At 44.3% G+C, this 13,873-nt stretch overlaps 1 protein-coding gene across 2 annotated transcripts in view; it reads right to left on the bottom strand.

Annotated features, from left to right (window-relative positions):
• COL24A1 (collagen type XXIV alpha 1 chain) overlaps positions 1–13,873 on the bottom strand; it is a 554,101-nt gene that overhangs the window by 145,643 nt on the left and 394,585 nt on the right. For both annotated transcript variants that reach the window (XM_029618163.1, XM_029618164.1), the window contains exons 33-35: positions 7,248–7,301; positions 2,825–2,878; positions 2,669–2,722 (exon numbers count right to left, since the gene is read on the bottom strand). In XM_029618163.1, coding sequence (XP_029474023.1) covers positions 2,669–2,722; positions 2,825–2,878; positions 7,248–7,301 — 162 coding nt within the window. The remainder of the gene's footprint in view (positions 1–2,668; positions 2,723–2,824; positions 2,879–7,247; positions 7,302–13,873) is intronic.

Genomic DNA, 13,873 nt, shown 5'->3' with positions numbered 1-13,873 from the left:
CTAAATGTGCATACTTTATATAATACCTGCCTCCAAGTTTAATTCTGGGTGCTTAGTCAAACAGTGCCATGATTATTTTGTGTGTAGGTTTATAAAAATAGGAAGAGAAAGTAAGCATTTTCTTGCATTGGAAATATTAGTGTGTACTGAAGCATACACATGTACTTTTAGAGCAGAAAATATACTGCACTTTATAAACTGTGCAACTCTCGCCACACAGTTTATAAAATACTAGCATTATTCTCTCTGCATTCCCTTATGCCTGCAAATGCTGTACCACAGATAGGTTTGAAATCCGGGTTCATACTTTTTAAAATAAAAAAATATGAGGATAACCGATACCGGCACACGGGTGCACACGTACGTGCATATGCTGGCCTGTGCCCAGAGACATGGGCACTTTAGAACATACGTGTGTATGGACTCATGCACATGCGTGCAAATGCCGGCTCTACCACGTAAGTGGGGGAAGTTTAGGAGACACGCATGTCAACACAATTACCAGTTTCCGCAGTTAGTTCCCAGTTCACCCAGATGAAGGATAGGACTTCCTAACCCCCCCTGTTTAATTAGCCTTTTACCCTGTTAGCCCCGATCCTTGAAACCCTGCTCACTAGCCTAGTGGGGTTTTTTTTAGGACTTATACACACGCCATCCATAGCAGAAGTAAAGTCACGCAGTAGGGGACCCCAGCGCTCACTTGTGCACGTATTTACGCACTGGTTTAAATCATAAATCCTGGAACACCCGTGCCCCACCCTGACCACGCCCACACTCCGCCCCTTTTTCAAGAAAAAAAAAGAGATAAGAGCATCCACGGGTGCTTTTTAGAATCCGCGCAGCGCACGCTGGCCTGACTGCTGTGCGTATCTTCCAGCTTTGGCACATGTAGGGCCTTTTGAAGTCACTTGTATGCATGTAAGCCACAACTATGCTCCAGCGCTGCTACTCATAATGTCTCTTTTCAGTGCACAAAGAGGTACCCAGGACACCACTCATGCATGCACTTTTACATGCACTGGCCCCTTGATTGATATTCAGAGCCCCACTGACACATAAAACAGGTCTTTATGTGTGAAAGTTGCTTTGAAAATCATCCCTGGGTTGCCAATGAATGTACATGTATCTCATGCATAGTCATTGTAGACATCCAGAAAAAATCTGAATGGTATCCCTAGGACAGGTTTGGGAAGCCCTGATATAGGCATTAAATGGAGATAAGAGAGATGATATGACATTGAATGGTATGCGTATGAACAACATACCTCATATTTGGGAAACCGATTGTATATAAAACGTCTTTTGCATGTTTTTTCACTATTCTCAGCTTCCAGGACTGAGACAATCTACCAACAAAATGGCTCCCTATTCAAGATTCCTTCTTCTATATAAGTCACAATATCACACAAACATGTGTTTATTTGATTTATTATTACTCTTCAAAATCTATCCTTTTTATATCAAGCTATTTATTACAGTCAGGTTGATATAGGTGACTAGAGACGAGATCACTTGCAACCTGAGAATTTCTCCATAGCTTACTGTCCAGGGAAGAAATGCATTCATAATGTACTGAACTCCTGACCTCTGCCTTCGTAGCCATCTCCCTTCCTGCCCCCCCCCCCCCCCAGTACAGCTCACTGACCCTCCTCCTCTATTTCCTCCCTTTCATCTTTCACTGACCTCCTCCACTCCCATCCATCCTTGCATTTTCCTGCCCCTCACTCACTCTCATTCAGGCCACGCCCTCTCTTCTGTACAGCCCTCTCACTCTCTTCCATGTGGTCCTGCCACACACCACAGCCTCCGGCCAAGAGCAGGGCCTCCTCCTCTTTCAGGACCCCGATAGGGGTCGAAGATGCTGCCTTCTCCCTGTGTACTTTCCCTTTAAATATTTGCTAACATGTAGGTGGGGACTTTTTAAGTATTTTAGCATTTACCAAATAATTTTGAAGGCTGGCCATTTCCAAAGGAGGCAGTACTGCTCAAGAGTCTACACACAGAGTTATGTTGTAACTTTTTCTCTATGTAAGCAGATGCATAGGGAGGGTAATGTAATAACCAAGCAGGTCAGAGTAAAGTCTATCTGTGCCTTTTGCCCACCGACTTTACTCCAAACTTTCAAGCAAACTTAAGCATACAAGTTCAGTATGAATATTTCCAGGGAAACGGCCTGGAACACACACAGACTAACCCGTGGAAAGTTATGCCTGCTCTATCGAGGGTGTAACCCGTACAGGGTAACTTACATGCATACTTTTAAAACAGAAAAAGCATGCATGCAAATCCCCCATCCCCCCCCTCAGAAACGACTATCCCCAGGTCACATAGAATATGTGCAAAACTGGGTTACATGCACACAAAGCGAACTAAGCCCCGGGCTTTTACAACAGCCATTCGCATGCATAAATAAAACCGTTGTATGCACATACATGGCTTTGAAAATCAGGCTCACAGAATCGCATACTTGCAGGCCACGCAAACTTTCTAAACTGGAAATGTTTCATGTGTGATATGCATTGTATTTTTCTGTTGCAAATTTTACTTAAAAAAACCCCCCAAAATGTATTTATGGAGCATGAGATTTCTAGAATACTCTTTTTTTGCTTCAATGCTGAAATTTAACTTTCTGTCTAACCAAGGAATGTGATTCTCATGATCAGCTCACCCTTAAACCTTGTTCTCCTTGTTCTCCAATACTGCCAGAAGGTCCAGCGTCTCCCTGAAATACAGGAGATGATGAGCATGAGATGAGAAGCTGTGACGATGCCGTTGTCAGATGTTAAACAGCAACAACAGTACCCATGTAATATCTGCGACGTACCTTTGCTCCGAGCTCCCCTTGAGGACCAGCTTCTCCCTCTGTGCCAGGAGGTCCCTGTTAGTTAAAAGAACCAACATCATACAGGTCTAAAATTCCAATACCAAAGGCCTTAATTTTCAAAAGAGTTTATCCCATCCTGCACCTATGAGAAAAGTCCTTTGAAGTTAAAGCCCTGAGACATTTCTTTGACATGTCTGGCATGGCACTGATGAGATGAATGTTCATTCTTTACTAGCAAGACGACAATGTAACATTTTCCCCTTTAAAATGATTTTCTATTAAAAAAAAATCTATCTGCTATGTTTGCTTAAAGTGAAAAATAGGAGCTTATTTGTCAATGTAACCTTGGAATTGTCCGAATCCAGAGACTGAGCTGTAAGTACATTGTTTTATTATAACTACAGGGACAGTACCCCAAACATTCTCTAGCACTGTGGAGGCACATCTGGTTTCTGGAGAGCCACAATGAATGTGCATGAGACCAATGTGTTTACACTAGATTTCCACCTTATGCAAATATATTTCACGCATATTCATCCCAGACATCCTGAAAACTGGACTAGCTAGGTGTGACTCCAGGACAAGGTTGGGAGCCTCTGCTCTAGCATACACTGTTACTATAGATCTCCATTACAAAAGGCTTTGTAATTATGGCAAAACTAGAAAACTAGCATATTCCACATTGCGGTGTGCAGCATGTGCCACTGAGCCACCAGGCTGGCCAACTAATTTAAAACATTTACATTTAAATTTTTACATTTATTAAAATTACCACTAACAATAAGTCTAGGCGATGAACAAAGGAACATACATCAAAATAAACAATAAAACATAATATAACAATAAAATAACTATAATAAAACATAGAAATAAAATAACTATAATAAATTTGTGGGTCAACATGGTAGCTCGGTGGTAAGTGCTGGACACTGCAACATGAAGAACCTTGATTGAATCCTTGGTCATACTTTTTCTCCCCAGGCTGGCCAGGGATGCTGCAGAAACACTGCTCACAGTCCCAGATGGGAAGGAGACTCAGTCTTATTCCATAGTTTAGGGTCCATATTAGCCAAGTTCCAGAAGGAAATGTGGTTTCTGGCCCCCGATCAAGGACTTTCACTGTGATGGCTGGGCTCAGCTGGAAGGGGGCTTTTAAAATATGGGAAAACCTCAGGTATTTGTGAATGAAAGCTCATGGCCCTGTAGTGGAACATGGATCACTTCCAATTGAGCTGGAAGCCCAAGAGAGCAAGAGGAAACTTCCCTTCCACCGCCCAAAAAATGTCTTGGTTATCCACATTTAGATTAGGAAAGTGCAAAAGAGTTTGTTTTGAAGCTGAACCAAGCCTAGTTTGTGTTCATAAAAATAACCTGAGGATTTCTCCAAGATCTTATAGAAAAAAAAAATCCATTGGAATTCTTCTGGCAGAAATAAGCCAGAAGAACCTGCTAGAATCTGTCGAGCTGCAGTTATCCACTGTAGATGTTACACGTCCCGTCCGCGCATGGGCCTGCTCACCTTCATGGTTCCACGGCAGGTCCCGGGTCGGCCTCCCTAGCAGCAGCTGCAAGTACCTCCAGGCTCCCACGTCCCGCAGAGGAGGTCACCGGGCCTTCCACTGCACACCAGGCCTCACGCCGGAGCTCGGCGTCCTCGGCAACGCCACTATGCGCGCGTGGACCGCCCAGCCTCTTGTAGGACCAAGGGCGGGTCCTAGCTCCGCGGCGCGCCCTGATTGATCCCCTGTTATAAGGAAGTCATTGCCTGCATTCCTTGCCTTGGCAATCGGGTTGGCTTGTATGCTAGATTGCACTGCGTTTGTTTTTTGCTCCAGTCTTGTTAAAAGTCTTGTTCCAGGATCCTTCTGTTCCTGCCTTGTTCCTGCTTCCTAGTACTCTAGTGTCCTTCTGTTCCTGTTCGTCTCCCCAGGTAGTACCTCCGGTCTGATTCACTGGTACTGACCTCGGCTTGTCCCTTGACCTGCCTGCCTGCCTTCTGACTCCAGTCCGCTCCTCGACCTGCTCATCTGCTGCCTGCCTTCTGACCCCAGTCTGTTCCTCAACCTGCCTGCCTTCTCACTTCGGCCTGCCTGTGACCTCATCTGACCTCCGGTATCTGACCTCTGCTTTGCTGACTACTCCTCGGACCATCTCCTGGAATTTGACCTCTGCCTGCTTGACCACGTCTCTAGATTCTGGCTCTGTTCCTAGCCTTGCCATCGCCTACACTCTTCTGGTCCTCCTTGTTATATCTGACCTCCAGTCTCGAACCTGACTGCGCTCCCCTTCTGCCTGTGGGCACGCCGGACTTTCTATCTCCCAGGAGACCCTGTGAGGCCCACCTAAGTCCAAGTGGCCCAGGTCCCTACGGGCTCCTCCCGAGAGGACCTCGGGCTTCCAATGGTGAAGCTCTTCTTAGCCTCTGTCTCCTCCAGTGCTCCGCCCCCTGGGAGCAGTAGCTTCCTGGTCCCTAAAAGGAGGCAGATCTCCACTGTCTCAGGACAAGGGTCCACCTCCGAGCGCAACAGTAGATTTTGCAATGGTCCGCAGTAGATTCCTGAGGACCTACTGCAGATTTTGCCAGCAACTACCCCATTTTTTGGGGGGGGAAAAAAAAGGTCTGCAAACTAATGAATACACAAATTTTGTATGTGGTCATCAGATTAGTATGCAAATTTGTTTGAAAAGAGTTTGTATATTTTTAGTCCTGATGGCTCAGGAGTATAATTATCTCCTGAGACTGGGATCACTGAGAAGACAGGGTGTGAAGGGCAGGACATGAGAGGACAGAACAATTCAGAGAGGAAAACAAGCTACCAGGCTACAATAGACAGGGTTCTTAGACTGACTCAGCTAAGGGAGCCTCTTCTTTAGCTCAGTGGAAGCGTATCTGCTGCCGTTCAAATTCTCTCATCTCCAGTCAGAAAAGGAAGCTGCAGCAATGTACTGCCATTATGCAGTCTGTCAGCTCCGATATCTATGATACTGATATCCATGACATCCTTTGTTTGCCCTCTTATTTTATCTATTTATATCTCGCATTTTATATCGCTCATCTTTATCAGCTCGAGAGAATGTACAGCATTTGTATGAAAAATTCCAAGGATCAATCTGTAACTGGATCACTAGTTTCAGTTCAAACAGTCCTACCGAAGGAAATGTTATAGAAGCAAGATGCATGTTCCCTTACAGCCCTCAATACACAATCTATATGGCCTCTGGTTCCTTACATTAACTTCAGGTTATATTTACTAAGCTGTGATAGGTGTTTACCACACAGTAAAAGCCTTAACGCAGCAATGACGCACGTTCTTTTACTCCAAATAGCATGAAAATGGCAATGAGATTCTTTGAATGCAAATTCTCTGCAAACACATACAAGGCAACTCGCTACTAGTAAACTGTATGGTAATAAAATAACCCAGCTTGCGATTTTTCAGCACTGGGATGCTTAAGACATATCCCAACGCTCCTGGGCTGCTAATTAAAGGGCCCGAGTAGCTGGAAAGAAGCCCCCCAAACCGCAGGGGTCTCGTGAGACCCTCCCTGTTCCACCGCAATCCCTCTCCACTGCCTCCAGAGGCGGCCGCCCAAATACAAAAATTAAATAAAATCAAAGCCACGTAGCGAAGGCCTTCTCCCCCGCCTCCCAAGCAACCCTCCCGGCCTCCAGGAACCCCCTCATCCTAGGCCATCCCACCCCCCACCCCCCACCCCAAAGCCTTTCCTTCAATCCTTGCTGGCTAGTGGATCCAGACTGCCCCCCCCCCCCCCGCCCCATGTGCCATCTGAAGCACAATAGCACTGGCTGGCTGCTCTTCTGCTCAGGGGGCACCATTTCTCTTCCTAGGTTTCACCACCTGCAGCCTAAAGGGCGCTCTGGGATCAAAGCTATTGCTGGGGGGGGGGGGGGGGTGAGGGCTTATTGGATTCCAGGGAGGTTGGTTATGTGGCAGGAGGCTTTTTGGAGGCTGGGAGGGGATCTAATTTTTCAAAGTTTGGGGGGTTTGCGAAGAGAGGAGGGGGGGGGGGGCCATAGCCACCCAACTCTGATTTTATCTGTCTTTCACTTTTTTTTTTTTTTTACACTTTAGGGTCACCTCTAGAAGGCGATGGGGATGGGATAAGGGGGTCTCACAAGACCTCCAGAGTTACGGAACACTTTGATTGGGGGGGGGGGGCGGCTTCTTTTGGGCCACTCAGGCCCTTTAACGTAATGACGGCCTTGAGCAAAGAAGCCACCATCGTACATCATTTCTGGGGGAAGCGGCTCGCAGTATTATTACCGCTGGGAAAATACCACAGGATTTACTAAACTGCGGTACCAAATACTACATTTTAGCGAACCCCATGGTATTTTGACCTTCTTAATTTGTTATAATATGCAATTATAACGAGGTGAGAATAAAGCATGCAAACCAACCTCAGATCCCATTTCCCCAATGGGGCCAACGTCACCTTGTTGTCCTCTTGGTCCCTAACATTAAAAAAAAATCCTTGTGTATATATAAGATAGTGGAAATACAATTTTTTGTTATGTAGGTTAGTATACAGTGACCTTTAATCATGAATGATTGCAATAACTATTATAAAAACTATACTAGCATGTTTTTTTTTTTTTTTTTTTTTATATACCGACATTCATCTCAATTGAGATATCACACCGGTTTACATTCAGGTACTGTAGGTATTTCTCTATCCCCAGAGGGCTTACAATCTAAGTTTTTGTACCTGAGGCAATGTAGGGTAAAGTGACTTGCCCAAGGTCACAAGGAGTGACAGCAGGACTCGAACCCTGGTCTCCTGGTTCATAGTCCACTGCTCTAACCACTAGGCTATTCCTCCTCCCTCATGTTCTCACAACATTCTAATTTACATTCATGCTGCCCATTATATAGGGCCAATAATCTATGGATTAATGACTTCATAACGTTTCACTATTTTAAAGGTCTTATGTTCCTGAATGGTTTGGCAGTTCCTCTTTCACACTGTAAAGTAATTGCCAGAGGGATGTGGCATGGAAATACGTTTTCTCTTCTTGTACTTGATGGTGGGTTGTTTGGTATCTGAGGTTGTTTATTCCTGGTTTTTAGGTTCTGGCCCGTCTTGTGAACATGGCATCCCCTATTACTGCACTGGATGATGTTCACCATATAAAAAAGAGGCACAGGAATGTAAACTTTTTTCTGTTAAATATCTTCCCATGTGAGTAACTCTATAATCCTGGGAAGCATGCTGGCACCGTTCATTAAAATTTCAGTTGTGACTTAGTTTCTTGCCAGTTTTTGTTACATGTTGACTGCTTGCCAGAAAGCTGGTATTGGAAGAGCAGGAAATGTTGGTTTCAACCTCCAGTAGATCTGTTATGACGGGGGGCGGGGGGCATCTCCGGTCCACGAAAGCCATAAACAGGCCTGGTTTTCAGGATATCCGCAATGAATATGCATGAGATAGATTTGCATGTATGAATATTCATTGCGGATATCCTGAAAACCAGGCCTATTTGAGGCACTCGAAGCCCAGAGTTGAACTCTCCTGTCTTATGATTTCATAGTGTCTCTAGTTCTGGGCTGCACATTACTTCAAGAGGCATATATTCTGTGGTTTCCTTTCATTTGTACTGTGATAAGCACTCTCTGTAATTTGAGAGTTTTTTTGGTCTGTCTTGGGTCAAAGCAGATGGAATAGTATCGTGCGATGTGATTATATTTAATGGAAACAGTACATGAACATTGGAAACTCTCAGGCAGCTGCTCCTTTGATGACAGGTTTTCTATAAACTGTTATTTGTATGTGACAACTTTTTAATGGTGGCGACGTTAAAACTGTGCGCAGACGTGTGAAGTCTGTGGGTACTTTTTATGCACAGACCTTACGCCAAATTTCAAAGGGAAAAAGCTGTTTGTATGGATGCTCTTTCTAGCAAAGTATATGCGCGTACACGGTGAGTGCTAACTCCTCCCCCAGCCCCGCCCCCGGGAATGCCTCTCCTATCTGTGCATAAAGTTATGCACCCAGTGGCAGAATGCAGACAGGTTAGCCTCCTTTTCATGAGTAAAGCACTATCTTACCTGCAAAAATGCCTTTAAAAGTGGCCCTCAATGAGACTATGGTGTGCAAGAAGCTCTCTCTTTTTCTATGCAGTAAGTAATTCATTTTGAATTTGATTGATGGATGGAATGTGTTCAAGTCATGAAAGTGCATAAAATCCCCTTTTCCTTCAATCCATGTTACAAATATGTCATTAATTTATCAACAGTCTGTAAAAGGTGTGATGCGTAATTCCTCTTCTGGATCTGTTGAAGAGCGTACTCTGGTGCCATCCTGGAATACTGTTCTTTTCGGTCAATAAACACATTTCATTATGGGACCATGAAGTAGCTGTGAATGAGGATGAAGTTAGTTAATTCTGCGATAGCTTCTGGTCTGTGCTAGTGATCTCAGAAATATGTTGCATGGAGACACAAAGCTGGGGAAGGAGTCAAGATGGTGGCACGAGTGGTTGTGAGGCGATTTCCTCCTGTTTTGATACTTTTCTGTTTCCCTGAATATGATGCCTATGAGGAAGGGAAAGCTTCAGATATACCCTTCTGATCTGTCAGCCTTAGAGAGGGTCAGAGCACCCTGGATGAGTTTGCTGACTGTTCATCCCCAGTAAGTCAGAGGAACCCAGCCCCACTGTTCGACTTGATCCAAGGAGCGACCAAGTGTCATGGAGAAGAACTTGGATCTCCAAATTGGCTGGATAACATTGTGCCATAGGATACTGTGGAGGGGGCCAAAGCCTAATGGGAGCTGTCTTGATGCCCTGATTTTTCAGATGGAAGAGGAACAGTTTATATAGTGCTCCAGGTCAACTGCGAGAAGGGGGAGAAGGCGCTGGAGGTAGTCCCTGGTCCCAAGGGACAAGTCGGTGGAAACCTCAGAGGGACCTTTTGTTCATGATGCCCAGCACACCTTTTTGTCTCCTCTTGTTAAGCCACCAGTGGTCACAATGGATGCCATCTGGACAGCACTGGTCAGAGTGGATTCTGCTTTAACCGTGCTTTGCATATTACTTCCTGGGTTGAGATTGTATCAGTGCTTGCCCACAACCAGTAAGTGGCTTCTTTGGAGCTCAAAGAGAAAATTGAGAAGGTAAAGAAGGAAGTCTAAGAAATTAAGACTGTGAATGCAGCTCTAGTCCAAGATAAAATGGCCGTTCACAGGAAAGTAGAGCAATTGCAGAACTTTGCTAGGCATCCGAATCTTTGACTCCTGAATTTCTGGACATCCCTGAGAGACTTGCTTAAGAAATGTTTTGTGGACGTTTTAAATATTTCCTCTGATGCTTGTCCACCTGTGAATAAGGTGAGGGGTTTTATAGCAGGGGTCAAGTGGGAGAAGGTGACTTGGCCCAAATTTCCTCAGATAGTTTGGACTTGACCATTTTGTTGGAAGGAGGAGTCGACGAAAAGAAGCGAAATGAAGACTAGCGCAGCCAGCCGCTGATGGTGACGAGCTGTTCAGCTGGGGGCCTTTGTGTGTATACGTATTTGAGATCGGAAGGGTGCTTCTGTGTATGTGTATGTGGGAAAGGAATGGAGCTTCTGTGTGTGTGTATGTGAGAAAGGAATGGTGCTTCTGTGTGTGTTTATGTGAGAAAGGAACTGGTGCTTCTGTGTGAGTGACAGGGAAGGTGCTTCATGTATGTGAGATAGGGAGGGTGCTTCTGTATGTGTGTGGTGTATATGTGAATCAGGGAGGGTGCTTGTGTGTGTCAATGTATGTGTGCGAGATGGAGCATGTTTTTGGCTGGCTTGTGGCTGTAAGATAGAACATGTGTGTGATTGAGAGTGAAATAGAGAGAGCATTGTGTGATTGAGAGAGACTGGCCAGAGAGGTGACGTGTGTATGTGTGAGAAAGACTGATCAGGGAGATGACTGGTGTGTGTGTGTGTGTGTGTGAGAGAGAGAGAGAGACTGGTTGGGGAGGTGATTGGTGTGTGAGAGACAGAAACTGGTCCTGAGGGTGTGACTGGTGTGTGTGTGTGTGTGAGAGAGAGAAGAGACTGGTTGTGGTCGCTAAGGAAGAGGGCAGTGAGGACAGCTTCAGTAGCTACTGCTGCTTCTGATGTGGCCTGCAAGGGAAAGGAGTAGGAGAACTGCTGGAGAGGGTAAGTAAAGGTGACTTTTTAAGTTCATTTTTCTTGATTGACTACCATTTTAATTATTTGGTAGTATGTGATGTGTCTGCTGTTTGACATATTTTATTGGTGTTTGGTAAAGCTTTCAAAATTTGCATGAGTCTTTAATTATTGGATATTCTATTCATCAGCTGTTTTGAAATTATTTTATTAGTATGATTTTACTATTATGATTAATGATTTATATATCTTGATTTTATTGATTGTTTCACGAGGAATGGTGACATTTTTGTTTTTCCATTGTTGCACTGTATAGAGTCTGACGTGATGCGTTTTACAGTTCAGTTGTTATCTGCACATTTCTATTTATAATTTATGTGGCTTTATTCTGTATTTGGTGAGGGTCTGTGTTTTGCATGCAAAGAATGAGATGAAGCATTCTTTTAATACCCTGTTTCCCCGAAAATAAGACATCCCCCGAAAATAAGACCTAGTAGAGGTTTTGCTGAATTGCTAAATATAAGACCTCCCCCGAAAGTAAGACCTAGCAAAGTTTTTATTTGGGAGCATGCCCGTCGCACAGAACACCAGAGCATGCAGCTGTGATTTTTTTACCCTGCATAACCAGACAACTATTCAGAATATAATAAATGTTCATTTTTTTTGTTCAACAATATATGTGAATTCTTCTTCATGGAAAAATAAGACATCCCCTGAAAATAAGGCCTAGTGCATCTTTGGTAGCAAAAATTAATATAAGATACTGTCTTATTTTCGGGGAAACAGGGTATGTGGTTTCTCTGTAGGGATCTGTAGTAGTAGCTTGGCCGGTTCTATTTTCCTGATTGGATGTGTATTGATATTTTAGATTCTGGTGTAATATTTGTGGTATTCTTTTTCATAGGTAGGGTTGTTATTCTTTGAGTGTTGGCAGATAGTATTGTGTTGATACGGGAGGACCGTGCCGAAATATATCACAATAGGTATGATGCCATATGAATTCCAAGATGCAAAGTTTTCTTGTTGGCATCACAACAGTGCATGAAATTATCACAGTAACGTATATATTAATTTTACCTCAGAATGTCACTTTTCATGTAAAATATGTGTTAAATGCATAATTTAAAATTGTGTATGGGGAGGTGGGGGTAGGGCATCAGGCTGTAAGGTTTGCCTAGGGTGCCTAATATCCTTGCACCGGCCCTGTGCACAGCAGAAACGCTCCACCCCACCCAGGCATAGTTTATCATGTTTCAGGTCCTAGCACACATGTTAGACTCCTTGGTCCGTGTTTCAAGATGGGTCGGGTGGACAGTAAGCCCCAGTTGATAGTCGTGCCGCAAGCTGAGCCTCATCTTGTCTTGCCTCCTTGTCTTTCCCCTAACAACACCACAGCGACCTGACTACCTCAGCTCTGCCAGTCTGTCTAGCCCCTATCAAAACCACAGGGACCAGACTACCTCCGCTCTGCCTGACTGTCTTGCACCTATCAACTTTCTGCCACTCTGCCTTGCTGCCATACACCAAACGATTCTACTCCTTGTGGTGTTCTTGCCACTATCATGGTTCCTCAGTATATTAATGCTAGTCTTTCTGCTGCTTTGTCCCTTTATCGGCACCTTGTGGTTTTTTCTTACACCCATTCTGCTTGCTATGTTCCCCCTTCATTGTTCTGTAGGATGTTGATGCCACTTGCTTGCCACTTTGCCTGTCGTGCTGCCTTTGAGGGTTCATGCAACTGTTATCGGTGCTCTCTTTTGAAGCTGTGCTGTGTTTCTGACACTCTCGCTGATGCTTTGCACCTCTGTTAAAGCACTCTATCCACTCCTGGTACCCCTTTGCCCCTTTACAGTGCCTTAGGCTATTCATGCCACTTTGCCACAGTCTAAGTCCCTTGGAGCTCTTTTCTCGTTCTGATGATTGCTCCCCAGAAGTTTCATCAGAATTGGTAAGAAAACCCCAATTCTGCAGCCAAAAATAGGCTGCAAATACTTCCCCCATTGACTTTAATGGGAAAACTGAAAACGAATAAAACGAATCAAAGGAATTGGGTTTTCCCCCCTGAAACGAATGCAACGCATTTGGGTCCTGCGAAACGAATAAGAATCGACAAATTTTTTCCTTCTGCACATCCCTAATACATTTTATGAAAATTAAATCTGTTACATGCAGTTATTCCACCAAGGGCAATATTTATGTACAGTGATCAGTACATCGATAGAGGCAAGGAAGGTATTTAGTTTCAATTTTAACTTGCCTTGAAAGCCTGTGATGTCTTACATGAAGCTGTTTTTTTTTTTTTTTACACTAAGGGTTTGATCATTACCACTTCAAGCCCGAGCATTTCTCCTGTGACTGTCGACTGTCCCAATACCCGATATGCTTAGACTGTTGATTCTGAACAGTATGCAGACAGTTCCAGGGGAAGGGTGACTTGTTGAGTGTGTATCTGGTTTGGAAATGTATGCAAAAGATTCCCCGAGTGGGTTTTTGATCAGTTGGGTTTTTTTTAGCGTACGTGTTATCTGTGCATTGCCCACACCCTGCTTCTTTATTCTCTCTGGTGTCCACAATATCCCAGAGTCCCCCTTTTGTCAGGAGACCTAACGACAGCATTTTGTTACAGTTCTTTCTGATGCCGGAAGGTTCTTTCTGGAATTATTCCCCACTGTAGCAGGGGTACACTTTCTGTTTTAGGGAAGTGCTCGGTTACTACCACCATTCATATCTGCTTGCAATATTCTTGCTAAAAATAAATCCAAAGTGTAATGAAGCCTGAAACATCTGGTAAGAACAGCCTAGAAATCTGCAGATAATGACGCATACGCAGCAGCAGCTGTCTGTCGGGCCTTGCAAGGAGAACAACTTATTGTGCCTGAGTGTTTTTTTACTGGCTTGAGATCTGATGCTTTATGCGCCCGAC

The sequence above is a fragment of the Rhinatrema bivittatum genome, chromosome 10, assembly GCF_901001135.1.
Source record: "Rhinatrema bivittatum chromosome 10, aRhiBiv1.1, whole genome shotgun sequence".
Lineage (NCBI taxonomy): Eukaryota > Metazoa > Chordata > Amphibia > Gymnophiona > Rhinatrematidae > Rhinatrema > Rhinatrema bivittatum.
Note: the sequence above shows the minus strand (reverse complement) of the source record. Positions and strands in the feature narration are given on the sequence as shown.